The sequence below is a fragment of the Lepidochelys kempii genome, chromosome 10 (genome assembly GCF_965140285.1).
Source record: "Lepidochelys kempii isolate rLepKem1 chromosome 10, rLepKem1.hap1, whole genome shotgun sequence".
Classification (NCBI taxonomy): Eukaryota; Metazoa; Chordata; order Testudines; family Cheloniidae; genus Lepidochelys; species Lepidochelys kempii.
The window spans coordinates 6,627,214-6,645,321 of record NC_136389.1 but is presented as its reverse complement, the minus strand read 5'-3'; the positions used below and the strand labels follow the sequence as shown (position 1 = coordinate 6,645,321).

At 48.2% G+C, this 18,108-nt stretch overlaps 1 protein-coding gene across 1 annotated transcript in view; it reads right to left on the bottom strand.

Annotated features, from left to right (window-relative positions):
* The window catches only part of CACNA1H (calcium voltage-gated channel subunit alpha1 H), a 178,812-nt gene extending 163,686 nt beyond the window's left edge, over positions 1-15,126 (bottom strand). The window contains exon 1 of the mRNA XM_073361778.2: positions 15,016-15,126. Within this exon, the coding sequence (XP_073217879.1) occupies positions 15,016-15,042 (27 nt within the window). The 5' untranslated portion in view covers positions 15,043-15,126. The remainder of the gene's footprint in view (positions 1-15,015) is intronic.
* Between the last annotated feature and the right edge of the window lie 2,982 nt (positions 15,127-18,108).

Sequence of the window (18,108 nt, the reverse complement as noted above, 5' to 3'; positions counted from 1 at the left end):
CAATTAAAAGCAATTTGGCTTTTCAATAAATCCATCTCCAGGCATGTCCCTGGGAAGAGCACGCCGAGCATTAACAAGGAGCGAATCAGCCATCTCAAACTCTTTCTGTTGTTGCACAATTAAAAAAAAAACAAACCCAAAAGCACATTACCGAGAGCTGTGTGCTTATCTCCAATCTGATTTAATTAGTCTGGGATTCAGTTTATGGTTCTGGAAGGCTAAGATAACTGGGAGCTTTAATTGCTGCACGGCCGGTGTGTGCCTTTTCACTAATCTTTACTTACACCTGTAATTTCTGGGGCAAAGCAAGCGAGTGTCAGAGGCTTGGACTTCTCACACTATTTGTCTAGCGCCTGTGCGGATCCACTAGTACCAGTAATGTTGACATGCTAGTGTAGGCCAAGCACAGATACTTTACCACTGGTAAACACCGCAGTGGGATAAAAAAGTTTAGCGTGAAAAGTGCTACTGCAGACATGCAATTTGCTCCGTACAGCACCACGCACACCTACGGTGCAATGTAACAGATTGAATAAAACCAATCAATAGATAAAGAAAAAAGGAACAGGGCTCAACAGAACTTAGACTTAACTTTTCAGGGCAGGGGCTGGGTCCTTGTTTCAGTGAAGTGCATAGGGAACGTCTAGGTACTCGCTCATGAGAATTTAATTAAATCCTGTAAACACGGACATACTGCTTTACTTTTAACCTATCGTTTTAAGCCTTCACCTAAGTCCTTCTAAAAAGTTAGGGCACTCAGTAACTGTGTTCCAGGGATGGCACAAACTTCATAGGGCAGCGCGGATCGTAGGATTTGCTCTGAACATCATTCACTGTGAAGTTTGTCTCCTCTGCCCCCTTGGTAATTGAAACACTTCTTAAACAAACATCCAATCAGCTCCATGGATCGGGAAATGGAGTGAGTCAAATGGATAATTTGCTATTTAATGGTGAACTGAGCTAGTTACACGTCATTGCCCACCCAGCCACCCACAGTTCACTCTGCTCTATATGGGATTCTATGATTTTTCTGCTCAACTGCTGCCATTGTTGCTTGGAAAGTCTGCCTTTGGCTCCTTCCACAACCCTGTTAGCTCTGTGAGTAAGGCCCGTCCATCTGCCACCTCCAGCACTAAAGTCCTTGCCAGCCAGACCGACCTTGGGGTGTGGAAAGGGAGGACTGGTGGGAACATCTTGAATAACAAAATCAGACCAGAGGACAACGGAGAACACGTCTGTGAGGTTTTCAGCAGCTCTGGGTAGATTTACTTTATGGAATCCCAAAGTGCAGGGGAAGTCACAGCGAAGATTCTGAGATGTAGGCCTGAGGTAACGAGCATAATGCAACTAGAGGAACAGAACCGCAACGGACAGCTCTATCTCCTCATGATTCCAGATTTCAGGAGCCTCGTGGAGCCATTAGCTAAGCAAGCAATAATGCGAACTACAAGAGATTATCTGGGGGAGGGAGTGGAGAAAGAATAGATTTTTCTGTTATAAAATAACAAAAATAGCTAGCTCTTCTCTGGCACTTTTCCTCAGTAGTTCTCAAAGTTCTTTACACAGGCAGACAGTAGCGTTATCCCCATTGTACAGGTGTGGAAACTGAGGCTCCGCTATTAAGCAGTTAGCTCTAAGGTCCAGTTTAGAAGAGGTGTGTAGGGGAGATGTGCCCCTAGCATTCATCTCTGCAATTAAAACACTGCTTCAAGACAGGGCTATCCATTGACCAAATCTCTGAGCCTGCACCAGCCATAATCTTGTCGGAGACTGTGCAGTTTAGCAGTTAAAATGCAAGAACCAAGCACCTGGAAAGTCCCAGCGAAACCAATGGCTCCTGTGCAGTTTATTTTATTCATCCAAGCAGGCATTTTTGAGAGAAGCATCAGTAAACCAAGCTGGGAAATTGCTACCAATACCGCAATAAAAAACTGGAGTCTGCTTCTCTGAGCTGAAGTGGCCCAGGGGAAATAAATGACATCTTATTTATATGGAATCTAGGGCCTGGAATTAGACAGAAGCTTGGGGGCAGGGATCTCTCCCTTATATGATTTGCTTCAGGATGGCACAAGCAGATGCAACATCAAACGGGGGTAAAGGGGCTCAGCACCGCTGAAAATCCAGCTGCCTATTGCATTTGGTAGAGATTTACAGGGCCTGAATGCTGGTGAAACAATTCAGTACAAAACTCTGGTTTTTCTTCGACCTGTATAATTCGCCTTTTCCGTGGAGAAATAGCAAACACACAAGCTCAGCCGTTCAGATCCCTTTTTTCCCAGGGAGAACCTTAGAACAGCTCCACAATGGCGCTAGGACAACTCACATCAGCTGAGGATCTCTCTCTCCTTCCGTCTCAGGCCCCATCCATCAGATAAAACCCTGTTCCTTGGCTCAGGGGAGGGGTCTAGCCATCATCCCCAGGGTCAGATATCAGTCTTCCCCCATCTCAGTCTTTCCCTTCCTGTTCTTGAAGCAGTTGGTTTTATGGCCCCTTCACTGGAGAGAGGAGTGAATAGGGATTGCTATTTACTCCTCATTTGCCAAGGCCAAGGCGAGCTCTCCGTGCCCTGTTTCAGGGCCTCGCACTGGGCCCCATTTCCGACCCATGGGCCGTGCCACACTATACAGAGCATCTGCATCTTGAATCGAAGAGACAGAGACGGCACATTAAAACAGTGCATCTTCCCAGCCTGCCTGAATTCCTCCTGCCCACCCACAAGCCTCTTTCGTTCCGAGGGAAATTTCCATCCAAAAACAGGCTGAAGAAAAGTCCGTGCTGTATTCCTACTGTCCTTGTTATGCGATCGAATGCTGCAACGTCACACCAAGAGAGGGAGATTCTTGTGAAGGATTAAAATGTGCTGAGACACACGTGTATAAGTGTGTGGAGGTTTTCAGGGGAGAGAGAGCAGGAGCGCATGGAGGTAGCTGAAGGATTTGGGGGGGGGCGGGGGAGAGAAGGGGGAGTAAAGAAACCAGAACCCCACAAACCAGAAGAAAGTTTGCTTGGAACATAATCAGCAGACATCCCCACTGTCTGCAGTTGGGCTGCAGAGGAACAATAGGCATAGGCATGCACCCCGGGTATGCTGGAGGTTGTGTGTGGGTGGAAGCCACGTGGGTGCGTTAGATCCTGTGCTAATTATCCCTTCAACGTGGCCTTCTCAGGCAGTTTGATTTTTCAGCAGCCCGCTAGGCTACAAAATAACCAGGGAGAGGAAGACTGTCATCAGAGGTGAAAGTAAGCCGGTACGCCCCGCTACGGCGTACCGGTAAGAGCTGGTGCGCCGTACCAGGACTGGCTTTCTGAGAGGGCAATTTAAAGCCCTGGGGTAGCGGCGGCGGGGCTGCGGCGGGGATTTAAAGGGTCCCGGAGCTCCAGCCGCTGCTACCCACCCCCGGGCCCTTTAAATCCCGGCCTGAGCCTGCTGCCCAAGCCCCGGGGTAGTGGTGGTGGGGCTCTGGCGGGGATTTAAAGAGCCCCAGAGCTCCAGCCGCCGCTACTGCCCCGGCCCTTTAAATCCCTGCCGGAGCCCTGCTGCTGAAGCCCTGGGCTCGGGCAGCAGGGCTCAGGGCTCTGGCAGCTGCTACCACAGTGGAGCCCCAGGCCCTTTAAAGCTCTGCCAGACCCCAGAGCCCCGGGGTAGCAGTGGTAGCCGGGAGCCCCCAGGGCTCCTCAGTGATTTAAAGGGCCAGGGCTCAGCTGCTCAGCTGGAGGTGACAGCTTTTCCTCGTCCAGCCCATAGGTATGAAAGACCATAAATGCCACAGAGCCACATGTCTGAAACCCACTAGCATTGACTCAGCACCCTCAGCCTTCCAAGGGAGACAGCAACATGCCGTTTTGAGCGCCGGGGACTTGCGAATGAGACTCAGAAACCTGTGGTTTGTGTCACCGGTCATGGCTAACACAGAGCCAACACCCCAAAGAGCACCGACCAAACCTTTCTTCCTTTGCATCGTGCTGTGCGCTGGCTGACTTTGCAGCAAGGTAACTGTAGTACAGGCTGGTAACGTCTCTTTAAAATTAGTCCTGTGCAATCACCAGAGCGCCTCCTATTGGAAGGGGTCTCTCACATGATGCAGACACACTCAGGGTCAGAGTCCATAGGAGCCAGCTTGCTATATATCTAATAAAGAGACTTTATCCCCCTGGTCTCACTTTGGGTTCCTTAAGTACTGGGGCTGCTGGAAGATACTCTCAGCTGCTTGACGGTGTTAGAAAGTGCAACCGTAATCAGAGCCGGTGCAAGGCATAAGCAGACTAAGCAATTGCTTAGGGTCCCGAGCAGCTCAATGGGTCCCCCTATTTGCTGTCTATTATGTGTTGTGTGTAGGGGGGCCCTCAAAATATTCCTGCTTTGGGCCCCCAATGGGCTAGCACCGCCTCCGATACTAACAAACCATGGGGACTCCTAGCAACTGCCTAGTTTTCCTCGGTAGTTAACGAGCTCATCCCTGTTACCTGGGTCTCCTGAGTTCAGTTACAGGGCGAGTACTGCAAAGGCCTTCGAACCTGTAAGGAAAATGTAAGTGTTCCCACGTCGCCAGGAAAGGCGTTTCTGTCCCTCGGGGTGCTTTCTCACCTTGCAGGCCTGGTTATCCAGAGTTTTCCTGGAATTACAGCAGCCTTTGGTCTTAACCAGGGGAAGGAAAGGGCATTTTAACCCCACGTGCTCCAGCTCCTGGGTTTGTTGACAAGAATATGGCAGCAAACAGAACGGAAGTGGCTTGGGCTAAGCAAGGTCGTTCCACCCAGCGAGGGACAGGCTGCTTGAGGTCCAGGCAGCGTGTTACACTTCAGACTCCTCGTGTGTCCTCCTCTGGAGTTAAGACTACTAAGCGGAGGAGAAACAAAAAATCCCCCAGAGTGAAGGGGAGTTGGAAACCTGTGTCTTGGATCCTGGCAGGTGAGCTCAGTACACAGGCGTGTGTATTGCGTCAGGGAGAGTCACAATGAGAAGGAGGATGGTCTTGTGGGTTAGGCGTTGGCCGGGGACCTGGAAGATTTGGGTTCAGTTGCCAGTTCTGCTGCAGACTCCCAGTGTGAGCTTGGAACAAGGCACTTGCCCTCTCTGGGCACCAGTTAAAAAAAAAAAAAAGCAATTTTGGCCAAAATCTGTTCTGATCCATTCGCGGCATTTCGGATGACATGCCCTTTGAAGCAGCCCAGGCTGGGGTGCAGTAGATGAAGCATTGTAATGAACCAGACAGATGTCAAACTAAGCAGAAGCTCATTACCTTCAGTGGCCCCAACTCTGGAACCAGGAGCACACTGGTTGCTAATGGCTGCGGGGGCGGGTCAGGGCTCCATCTCTCATGGGTAATTATAATTAGGATTCCATCCAGAGCAGAGCTGGATTTTCAAAGGGGGAGAGACCAGCTGGATTGATGATTGGACAATTAGCAGCTGATGGATGCCAAAGCCCACTTGCTGGCGGTTGTTTCATGTTTAAATGTGCGGACGGAGACACATGCCATAATCACAGAGCATGGACAAAGGATTCAAAAGTGATCCAGGCAGGTGTGACCGATGCCTGCGTGTGATATCAATCCCCCTAATCTTCCACCCTGGCTATTATGAAAACTGTCCATCCCTGTCCAGTGTAATCAGACACAGTGCAATGCTCTAGGGCACACATGAGTTTATAGCTATCTGTCCTCCCAGCTGCAAGTCAGTTAATACATGTTTGTCTTCCCAAATCAACCTTTTCCATTGCACCCTCTCTCCCTCCTGGGTTATGTTTAACCTCTTGACTTGACACACTCCCCCCTGTACATTAAAACTGGGAAGAAGGAGGGCAAATGTGGCTAGTGAAACAAAAGCGTGGGGAGGGAAGAGAGATGGGCACCATGCCAGACATTTCTGCTAGAGGATAAATGTTGTCTGCAGCTGTATCACCTTGGCCGGTGATCTAACAAGAGAGGTAGGGTCAGATCTGGTCAGTGCATTGGCGGGAGACTTCTGGGGGAAGCCTGCTTAACTAATGATTTTTGAATCTGGGAAAAGGTTCGCGTGTGAGGTTTGGAGGGAAGTTTGGCTTCATTCTTACATGGGCAGACCTGTTCTTTTTCTGCCTCTAGTTCGCTCAATTTTGCACCTGCACTAAAAATCACTTTTTAAAAAAATGAATATCCTCCACAGAGGGCCAAACCCTGCCAATGGGCAGACCTGTTCTTTTTCTGCCTCTAGTTCGCTCAATTTTGCACCTGCACTAAAAATCACTTTTTAAAAAAATGAATATCTTCCACAGAGGGCCAAACCCTGCCAATGGGCATCAAAAGCTCTGAGTAACCAGTGCTGCTCCTTTGGGTCCATGGTGCTAGGGAGGCCACAAAATTGAGACTCCACTTTCCCCCCCTTCCCAACCCACTACAAAAGCTGGCACTGTAGCTGTTCACTGAACAACGGCTGCTCTCTAGTTACTGTAGTTGCAATAAGAAAAAAATCCCATGACATGACAGGAATGTAGCAAAATTAAGATCCTTTTTTGGTGTTGGTGTCCAGTTGTACTGAGTGGCCTGTCAGCAAATCCAAATGGGTAAAAAAATGCAAAGCAAAACCATCATCCAAAGGTAAAGAGCCGGTGAGATCCACGAACCAAACGGAAGCTACTCATCTGAAACCGCCTACCTTGTTCAGGGGGACAGGCCAGCCGGTTATATTGTTATTTGCAAATAGACGTCCTTTGCATAATTTGCTAATGGCTGTGAATCCACGCATCACTAGACCCCTGTGCTAAGAGGACAAATTAACCGGAAAGGAAGAGTGAATTAGCACCTCTTTCTCTGCCAGCTGGCCTGTCCGTTTGTCGTGCTTGCTGCAGTTGAATGTTGGCTGTCTAGTGGAGATGCAGCATTAACAACTCCGTCCAGTTCTAACGCAGGCGGTGACTGTCCAAACTCCTTACCCACTGCCTTGCAAGCGTGCCTCAGTGCTGACTCAGAGGAACTACCCTCCAGGAAGGAAGACAGTAGTTTAGCTTCATCTACAGGCTTTGGAGCTCACGATGAGCATGCTCCTGCCAGATGCTGAGTGCCCTGGATGTCCCATGAAGCCAGGGGGAGTTCAGAGCACTCAGCACTTCATGGGATTGGGCCCTTCAAGAGCAAATTGCTCTCCATGGGAAATCAGACTGACAAATCCACTGACTTAAGGAAAGCCAGAAGGACCAATTAAGCTACACTCACAAGCCCCTTTCATACAAACCCACAGAGCTGTCTGCAATGGCCTATACCTACTTCCTCAACGCTTTAAAAAAACCAGGCAGCCAAAGGCGGGGCAGCGTGGAGCGGCTCCGGAGTTAATTAAGACCACAGTACTCGTGTTTTATCTGTCCGGCAGCGTGAGATACATACGACACGTCACAGCTCTTTCACCGAATTTCTTCAAAGGCTCTGAGGAGGAGAAAAATGCTCTTACAAATAGCGGCATGCAAGGAACAGCCCGCCAGCAGCCTGGGCAAGCCAGAGGTGACCTGGATTCTTTTTCTTTCTAGAGTTAAAGGTTAATTCTGGATTGGTGGCTGGCAGGGCCAAGCATCTGGATAGGCTGCTGGGTTGAACTTGTTGCTGACACACACACACGCAGAGTCCTTCATTTCGGGTGCCAATCTCAAGTGATGTCAGATCAGACACGCCACACAAGAAACCGTGGGAATGACACCTCAGAGGAAGGTCCCCTCTGCTCAGCTTCCTCCCACCACATGGATCTCTGGACCATGGGAGCACCCTCATTTGGGAGTGGGGAGATCACCATGGAGCTGGTGTTCAAGATACACCTTTGTCCCCCATGCTATTTTTATTCTTCTCCTCAGGAAAAAAGTCCCTGCAGTCCCTGGAAGTCTGATCTGTGTAAGAACCTCTGACCGTGGCCTCCTACGTATGGTCATCTCTGAAGTTTGGTGTAAAATGTCAAACTGTCCAGACATCTTCTGGCAATGACGACCTCAAAGAGAGGAAATTAACTAGAAACTGTAGTCAAAGGGCCAGAGGCAGATCTCACTTACACTGGTTACTTCAGTTAAACGTCATGGGTCTGATTCTTCCCTGCCCCTTGTATAGTCATTAACACCAGAGCAAAGAGGGTTTAAAACACCATCATGCTCATCGGGTAGCATTTTACATCACACTGGTGTAATGACGGCTGCAGAGAATCAGGCTCTGTGATTGCATGGGAGTCACTCCCAATTTACAGGGGTGCTCGGGAAATCAGAACCAGGATTCTAGCCTTTGCCCACTACCCAAGCACCACCTGCCCCTGTCTCTTATTCTGGACTGTTGTCCCCCTCTGGCAGATAAATGGAATGGGAAAAGTTCATGCCCGCCTCTTTTGTCTTGGCCTCCAGCAGCAGGTCCAGAGTGAGAGGAAAGCTGCGGTGTCTCCTTCTGCCCAACGGGGCATGCCAAAGGTCTAGCAACCATTGTCTTAGGCAGAGGAGAACAGCAATGGGCTTTAGGGACACATTTAGGGAATGTTTTGCAAGCGACACTAAATTACCACAATCTCATTCCCATTTCAGTACAGACTTCTATTCTCTTCGCCTCTGTTTAAAGCCATGGCTTAGTTTTGAATCTATGTCCGTTGCATAAGGGTTTTTTCTTCCTTTTGACTGCTCTCCCTGAAGCTGAAAGGCATGACTGAGGGCCAGACGCATCTAGTTCAGACTCTGAAGCACAGCAGCAAGGGGGGGGGGGGAAGAACCTACCTGGGCACTAAAGCAAATGGGCTGAATTCTCCCCTCAGTTACACCCATCCAGTCCTGTTTACGTCAATGATGTTGGAATTTCCTCAGTCACAAGCCCATCTGAGCCACCACATTTCTTTCTGCTCTTCAGGGGGGTGGCATTGAATACTGCACTTACATCAACATCTACCACAGTTGCACGGATGGCACTGAAGTTATTGGGGCCGTGCTGAAATACATGGGGTTGTGTCTGTAAAAATGAGAGCAGAATCTAGCCCTCCAAGAGCCTTTAAGGATGCCCGAGGGGACAATTATTCTATCAGCAGGGTGACCACAATGAATATTTCAACGGGGATTGGTTCTCTGTCTAGCAGGGCAAACCTCAAAAGGTTTGGGGCAGGGGTGGCCAACCTGGGGCTCCTGAGCCACATGTGGCTCTTCAGAAGTTAAGATGTGGCTCCTTGTACAGGCACCGACTCCGGGGCTGGAGCGACAGGTGCCAACTTTCCAGTGTGCCAGGGGGTGCTCACTGCTCAACCCCTTGCTCTGCCACAGGCCAGGCCCTGCCCTGCCACCACCCCTTCCCGCCCCCTCCCCTGAGCCTGCCATGTCCTCACTCCTCCCCTCCAGAGCCTCCTGCACGCCACGAAACAGCTGATCAGGAGGTGCGGGGAGGGAGGGGGAGACACTGATCGGTGGGGCTGCTGGTGGGCAGGAGGCGCCGGGAACGGGGCGGGGCAGCTGATAGGAGGCTGCTGATGTATTACTGTTGCTCTTTGGCAATGTCCATTTGTAAATTCTGGCTCCTTCTCAGGCTCAGGCTGGCCAACCCTGGTTTGGGGGTTCTATTCCACTCAGCTACGCTCTCAAAAATCCAGAAGATGATTTCAGAACTCTTGGTCTTGACCATGCTCCCACTGAAGTCAACATGGGTGCTGCCATGAATCTTAGCAGGCGCTGGATTGGATTCTTTGAGACTGAAAAGCTGCACTGGATTCTTGGAAGAACAAGCTTTCTTCTGAGATTTGCAGTCAAGTCATAAATCGCCCAGAAACATCCCTTCCTGTGGGATTTCACTGCGCTTGCCTCTGTGAACATTTTGCTGGCACCCAGAAGCGCAGACTCAGGGGGATGAAAAAGACAGACGATATAGTACAAATTTTGATCAAGCCTGAGCAATTATTCACTCCCAGTTTGGGGCCAAGCTTTGGGGTGGTTTGTAGGCAGAGGCCAGGGTGGTGGTGGTGCTGAGTGGGGCTATTTGAACCAAACAAATGCAGTTTTAGGAGTGATCACTCACTCCATAGGGAACAAGAGTCAAAGTGGGAGTTCTGTTGCAACATTTGGACATAAGGGGAAATATACGAGCCCCGCTCCTTCCTTCAGGGCTGCAGAGGGCCCCTGATGCAATGGAACAGGTGCACGGTATTTCACTACTACTCCAGTGTAACTAAGAGCAGAATCAAATCCAGAGCATTTGCACCCCCCTAATCCTTCTGAAGCCCAGCTGCTGGCAACTCCCTGTACATCCCCGAGAAACTGGATTTTTAGGTGGCAGACATGGAAAAGTTGATCCACAGCAACTTGGATCCACCTGCTACTATCCCCGGTAGACCAGGTGTGCAGGAAAAGTGTGGGCTGCAGTAGCAGCCACAGAAGTGCTGCCATGCCTGGATCCCAGGACTCCCTCTCTCGGCGCCAAGGCCGGTGGCTCAGGCTTAGGACAGGGAACCCAATTTAGCTCTTAATGATAAGGATTGAGCCCTTGATTAGAAAATCCTGCAGTGCCTTTGATGCGGCTAATGGACGTTATGTAACAGCCTGTTCCTCTGTGCTGGTTAGTTTTTGTACTTAGCAAGTGATCCCCGTGTGGTTAATTTTTAAAGGCTCCACTTTGCAGCAACCCCCCCTCCCCTCAAAATCATAATTTTGACTACGGGGACACAAACCGGTCAAAGAGATTAGAGAGACCCGCCTATGTCAATGATGGCGCTCTGCTCCAGGCACCCAAAACACTGCGCTCACACTGTGCTTGCCCACCATAAAATTGAAATGCAACCTCTCAGAGCCCCATGTTAACACAGCCTCGTGAGCTTTTAAATGACAACTGTGTGATTAACTTATGACTGATGGAAAGTCCCGAAGTACGCTGCGCGGTCTTTGATTGGCACTGGCTAGAGAACTCTGGGTCAGCGGTATCAGAGCAATAAGACGTAGGAGGGGGAAAGTGACATCTTGGACTCAGAGGGCAGCGGATAGCTACAGAGAGATCTGAACGTGCATAGAAGTTTTTATCTGAGGTTCTAAAAGTGCTTCATAGCATCATGTCTCTCAGCATCGCTGGCCAGTTGAATAAATATTGCAGGGACTGTTTTACATAATAAACAGAGGCCCAGAGACGTAAAGTGACTTGTCCTAGATCACGCAACAAGGCAGTTACGAATCAGAGTGAGATCGGCCTCAGGACTCCTGCATCAGAACTGAGGGACGGTCTCTGCACACTGGATAAGATGCAACACATGCTGCAAATACTACGTCGTCACAAATAGGATATGATGAAGTAATGGGGGGGGAGGGAGGGATGTCATAATCCATACACATCAGGGGACAGAGTTAAAGCTGCACATGCAGGCTGAACTCAGGCACTTCCTCGCTCCTGGGTGGTTAACGTCGATCTTTAGCGTTCTCGGAAGTGAGATTGTTCTACAGGATTTTCGTTATGAATCCAAACCACAGTTCATAGTCATCTGGGAGTTTCCAGAAATCTTCATGTATTCAGTCTGGATCCCGGTTGGTGTGACTGGTAAGGCGGGTGTTAGGACATACATGAAATGAATATGGGCTCAATCCATAACGCTCAGATTCAAATCCAGATCCGGAACAAACCCACACTTCAGGGAGGTTGGTTCCGGCCTAGTTCTAGAGGCTTGGAGTTTTCCCGTTGATATGCTGAATAGCTTTGGAAACAAGCAACTGCATTTGTAGAGCCCTATTTCAAGATATGCACCACTTACAAGAGGAGCAGTGACAGTGACCTGAGTGTCGGGGGGAGATCCTGGCTCTCAGATATGGCACTTATATATCCCGAGCTCCCTTTATAATCGCTGCTACTCCATTTACTCGTCTTAGCAACGCAGTTTTGTTCTCCTAGGGGTTCCAACTCTCTATTCCCCACTCCCCGATTTTTTACTTTTTCCTAACAGTTCTCTCGATGTGTCTTCCCCAGCCCAGCCAGGTTTTCCCCTGCTTTCTAGGCCTTCCTGGTTTCTCATCAGTGTTTTCCTCCTTTGAATAGGAGACAGCTACTTGCATTAAAACACCAGCTATCCCAGCTCTAAGACAACATGGATTTCGATGGCATTCAAGCTCTCGCTTTTCCCCCTGACCTGTTGCTGCACCAAGAGGGGGAAAAAAGCCTTAGATCAAAGTTCAGTCCATTTACAGTGAGAGATTTCGATCCGCCCAGGAAGATCTGATCCCCCAACATCCAGCTCTCTTCCCTTTGTTAAAGGGTCTGCAGATGTGTTTCTCTCCACTGCCATTCTGTGACTGAGCCTAGTGTCAGACTGGCCTCTTCCACCCTAAGATTCTCCAGGGCTTCTTAGTCACAAGGGGTGGCAAGACCTTGCTCCCACGCTGCCTCTTTCCTCCCACCCCCTGCTCACACCTCTCCCCCAGCTACTCCCGTCGCTCGCCCGTATGGCCAGAAAAAGTGGAAGGGCATAGCTGTTCCGGTGCCCCTGCTCTCTCTACTGCCCTCTAAAATGACACTCTACATGTTCATAGCATCGTACAAGCACCGACGAACTGCGTGCCTGTAAGGGAGCTTTGCAGAACATTATCCTCATTTTACAGACCGGCAAAGGGAGGCACAGAACAGCTAAGTGACCTACCCCAAATCTACACTGTCAATGCCAAAACTGAGATGAGAGCGCTCAGGCTGCTGGCTGCCAGCCTCATCCTCCTTGAACTACAGTGCACGGCGCCCACTTTTTACAGCGCGTGAAATGTGTATTTGCAAACACATCCTATAACAGACCTACTGGTACAGCGCAGAAAATGTTCATTTTCCAGAGAGCTTTTGCACTCTCTCTGTCAAGAGAGCAGGGTCTGATTTTGGTCTATTCATAGGGTTCCACCAGGGCATTCTCCAAAAACTACACTGAATGCGATCAGTGCCTGAGCAGATCCTCATCAGGGGGTGCGCGAGCATGCTCATTAAAGCATCTCCTGAGCCCTTCAGTAAAATACGATAATACGTGATGGAGGCCTGATTGGAATCACCTCCAGCTTTCGTGTTTTTGGGCAACGCAGAGGTTTGTTTTGGGAGGCCCTCTCCCAACAATCGGCATTTCCCCTCCCCCCCTCTTTCCTCATGGAGCACAAGGGTTTACTCATTCTGGGGGAGAGAGGGCTAAAAATTAGTGGAGTTTACTACTTTGTGTTTCGTAGTCAACGTATCTGTCCAAAGAATGGGTTCATTCAGACGACGGAAATTATTGTGTCATCCAGGACACAGGACAAAACCGAGGCCTTATTGCCCATCTAGGGAAAACGCCCTACGAGCAGCACAACTCCTGGCAGGAGTCGAGGAGGAATGTGTCACATATTGGGAATGATACCTGCAATTGTCACGTTAAGGAATTGACGGGGTTTCTTTAATTTGTGTTTGGGGTATTCGTGAAGACAACCCACCAGAACAAATGTTAGCATCCTAGAAGCAATCAGGACATCGAACAAGCACCCTAGACGCTTCAGGCTAAAGTTTAGTTGCACCGATCAGGAAAGGAACTTGGGGAACCAGAGCGGCGGAAGGAACCTGCAATGCTATAGATGACATTGTCATGTGACAAAGGTGAAGGATCTCAGGAGTAGCTTTCATCTAGCACTGAACAATGAGCTAGATGAAAGAAAAAGGAGAATAGTTTTATCCTTCAAACTACTATGCCTCTCTCCCCCTGCTTCACTGCTACCTAGATCTTTCTGGGTCCAGCCCCTCCTGGCTGGATTCCTGACGGAGTTTTAAAGAAACAGAGCACACATCGTCATCACACGCTTTAAAGGGGAAACGGCCCTATGTGATTCAGAGTCAGACAGCCTAGCAGGGTAACCAGCACTTCCCACCAGGAATAAACGGCTGCAACACATGTTTCGGAACACACACACACACACACACACCCTGACATTTCTGCATTTGCTGTTGCAGTGTTGCCAACTCTGGAGTCTCACAAGATTTGATGTTTATCTTAAATCCTCAGCTCCTGGAGTGATGAAGCTCAGCTTTCATTAAAATAAAATGTAAGAGCCTGTCTCCTGTGGTTGTAAAAAAAAAAAAAGCTTGGAAACGTGAACTCTAAAGGTGCAGAAACCAGAAGGCAAATATTAAAAAAAGAAAAATCCCAAATGTATACTTATTATTTTAAATCTCATGATTTTAGGCCAATCTCTTGATTTTTCAGTGCTTGAAGTTAGCAATGCTGCTATTGATAGCGCTCATATTGACATTGTTTGGGACCAATCTGAAAAATCAAGGGCAAAACTCCAGTTTGATTTGAACCAGAACCAATTTTTTCATCAAAATAAAAAAAACTCAACCAAAAGTCACTGCTAATGGATCAAAATATTTTGTGTCAACTCAGACAGAAATTGAATGGGTTTTTTATTCATTTTGAGTCAACTGAAAGGTTTCAGACAGCTCTACGAATTTTGTTTTGACTTTTTCACTTCTATGTGGCTATTTTGGGGTCTCTTCCACCTTCTTTTTTTTTAAATGGCCAAATTTGAATTCGAAACGCCATTGTGAACCATAAGAGTCAAAATGAGACATTTACAAATGGTCAAAACAAAACGTTGAGGGTTTTTTTGAAAAAAAAAAACAACAACACAACAACCACCAAAAAACCCCAACATTTTGCTCCTCGGCAAAACTATTGGTTGAATTCAACCCAAGTTTTGCAAATAGTTTCAGAGCAATGAAAAATGCATTTTCAATGGGGAAAAGAAAAATCTATTTGTTGAAAAAATGTTGCCCTGCTCTAGTTGACTTCAGTGACAACGCCAGTTTACAGCAGCTGAGGAAGACACACGTTGGGCTAAATCCTGGGAGGAGAACTCAACAAATGGACCAGTTCAATTCAGTTCTGCTGGCCACACCTATTCCTAATGGGGCAACCTTCCTTTTCCTGCCTGGGGCAGTGTGAAGGAGGAGATATTTGTATGGAACCCACAACTTATGCTAACCCTGCTAGCTAGATACATAGAAACGTTTCCCCGATAGCTGGAGTGGGAGAGAGAAAAGACAAGACAGTGAGTTTTCTGCTGTACTTACATTGCAAAGTTGCTGTCTAGGAAACATCTGTTTCTGAGCAGCCCTGCCCAGAGCTGCACGCCGACAATCCCAAAGATGAAAAAGACAAAGAAGCACAAGAGAAGGACGTTGCCTAACATAGGCAGAGTATCTAACAGCAGGGTAACGAGTATTCGCATACCTGTGGGGAGAAGGAGAAAACAGGTTATGTGAGCCCTTCGAGCAGGACACAGATAGACACAGGTGTTATGATGAGCTCCACACATTTAGGAAAAAGAAAAGGAGGACTTGTGGCACCTTAGAGACTAACCAATTTATTAGAGCATAAGCTTTCGTGAGCATAAGCTTTCGTGAGCTTTCGTGAGCTATAAGCTGGAGCTCACGAAAGCTTATGCTCTAATAAATTGGTTAGTCTCTAAGGTGCCACAAGTACTCCTTTTCTTTTTGCGAATACAGACTAACACGGCTGTTACTCTGAAACAACACATTTAGGAGAAGCTTTCTCATCACTTTCACAGCTTCAGAAGCAAGCTCGCAGCTTCTAAGTGTGATGAGCTGTACAGTGGCACACGAAGCAACGTTATCTTCTGCAGTTATCTTGGGTCCATCTTCCCTTTTCAATGGAAGATGGACGCAAGTCAAAGATCAGTACTTCCCTAAGGGCTGGGAGGGCTGGATCAGGCAGTCCAGTTCTGGCTCATCTCTCACTTTTCAATTAGAGGTATTACAATCTGTATTACAGGGTGGCCTACAGATTAGGGCCCCATCGTGCTAGGTGCTGTACAGACACACACAGAGAGACTCTCCCCATGCTGAAGAGATTGCAATTTAAATAGACATGACAGAGTGCGAGAGAGGAAACAGAGTGATGAAGTGACTTGTCCAGTCACACAACTGGTCGGTGGCAGAGACAGAAACAGAATCCCTGGTCTCTGGCTCCCATTCCAGTGTTTTAGCCGTTAGCCTAGGCTAGTTGCTGCAGGTAGAGGAAAGATGCAAAACGTGGATCCAGATTCTGTACACCCCAGTCCAGGTTTGGAGGGGTGCTCATGTGTAGGGTTCATCTTAAAGCTGCTGCTGAATATTCAAAGGCCATGAAAATGCAAAAGGTTTAGCGTCACATGCCAAAAAGATTCAATTGTATGTAGCATGTAGTTCTACAAAGCAAGGTTAAAGGTGGGATGTTTAGAAGTGCCCGGCATTGTCCTACCTCTGTTGTAGGGTGACGAGATAGCAAGTGTAAAAAATCAGGACAGGGGGTGGGGGGTAATAGGTTCATATATAAGAAAAAGCCCCCCAAATCGGGACTGTCCCTATAAAATCGGGACATCTGGTCACCCTACTCTGTTGCCACTGAAGTCAGAGGTAAATTGACACCCCTCCCATACCACAACACACTGCATGGTACATAAACACTGATGACTTTGCAAGCTAGACTATCATTGTGAAATGCTCTCTCCCCCCCGCCCCCCCAAGAGGCCAGTGACTCTGGGGGTCATCTACTCAGCTCTTCTGAAAAACCACACTGCATGCAGCCTGCAGGAACCCAGCTGATAGGTTTGTCCTTTTAGCATTAGAGGGCATCAGAGCTGCTGCTCTGTACAAACTACGGATAGCTGGAAAGGCTGGCAAAATATGTATTTTAAAAAACGTATTAAAGAATTTCACAAGAAGCCAACAATTTCCTTCTCCCCTAACAATATGGGGCCCGGCGTGGAGACGAAGGGGAGTTTTAATGCAGATGCTCTCTGCACCTTTTCCAGAGACGCTTTAGCCTTCAAACAGGCTCAAGCAATACAGGGTTCCCCCTCACTATTCTCAACCAATATGCAGGTTTCAGAGTAACAGCCGTGTTAGTCTGTATTCGCAAAAAGAAAAGGAGGACTTGTGGCACCTTAGAGACTAACCAATTTATTTGAGCATAAGCTTTCGTGAGCTACAACTCAATTCATCGGATGAGCTGTAGCTCACAAAAGCTTATGCTCACATAAATTGGTTAGTCTCTAAGGTGCCACAAATCCTCCTTTTCTTTTAACCAATATGTATTGGCCATTAGTTGGAGGCAACCTCTCCAAGGGATAAGAGAGGGGCTGATAATCCAGAGTCTCCTCCATCTTGACCTCGCTGCTTAGGCTCTTAGTGGGGGTGTTTTTCTGTGATGTGGACACCTCATTCACTATGATGTGGGCAGGAATCAACGCACTTTATATAGGCTACTGGTCAGCCATCAGGATACATTCCTGGTCACTACTGATTTGAACCTGTGACCTATGCATGAAAGGCACCATACCTCCTTACCAACTATTGTGCAATGCATGTAACTCCATCACACGGCGTTGGGACAACCTCTTGCCTCACCTTTGTTAAATGTTACTTTTCCTGTTTTCATTTGCAGCTCAGACTTGGGGAGTAATTCAGTAGTCTCCCTCCCAAAAGACAAGAAGTCTTCAAGAGAACCCTCCTGACTCAACCTTTGTCAGGCCTCTTATGATACATCTGGTGAAAACGTGAACTTCCCTGGTGTTTCGTGTCATTTCAGTTCTTGGTGCTAGGGTGGATGTTATGGGAAATATCACCCTCGTAAGGCTTGGAGAGAAAAAACAGCACCTCCCATGATTGCAGGGACGGGTGTCAAGTTTATCATTGTCACTGCACTAATGAAACTTCCTTTGTGTGCTTGGGGTGGCGTTAAAGTGGGGAGACAACAGAACACTCGGTATGTGTCAGCACTGAGACACTCCCAGAATGTTTATTAACTTGGCACCCTCTTTTTCTCCCGTTTGTCTTGCTTTACGTGCACTCATTTGCGTTTACACAGGCCGTGTTCTCCGCTCCATTGGAGGAGCGCACAATGCAGCTCAGAAAAACTGGGGCATCCCAGATCCAGTCCAGAATCACGGCCTTTTCATTTCACATTTTGAACTGAATGATTCTCCTTCTGGCTGCTTTTTCAGATGGCTCCCACCCTGAGAGATTCTTCCTCCTTGGCTGCCTGCATACAACTTCCCTCCAAACCTTTTCCCTCTTTGATTTTGCTCATGGGACTCAATAGGGCGGGGAGGGGGCACTCCCTGCACGAGCCAGTGAAGTCAACAGAAATGAGGAGACTAGGAT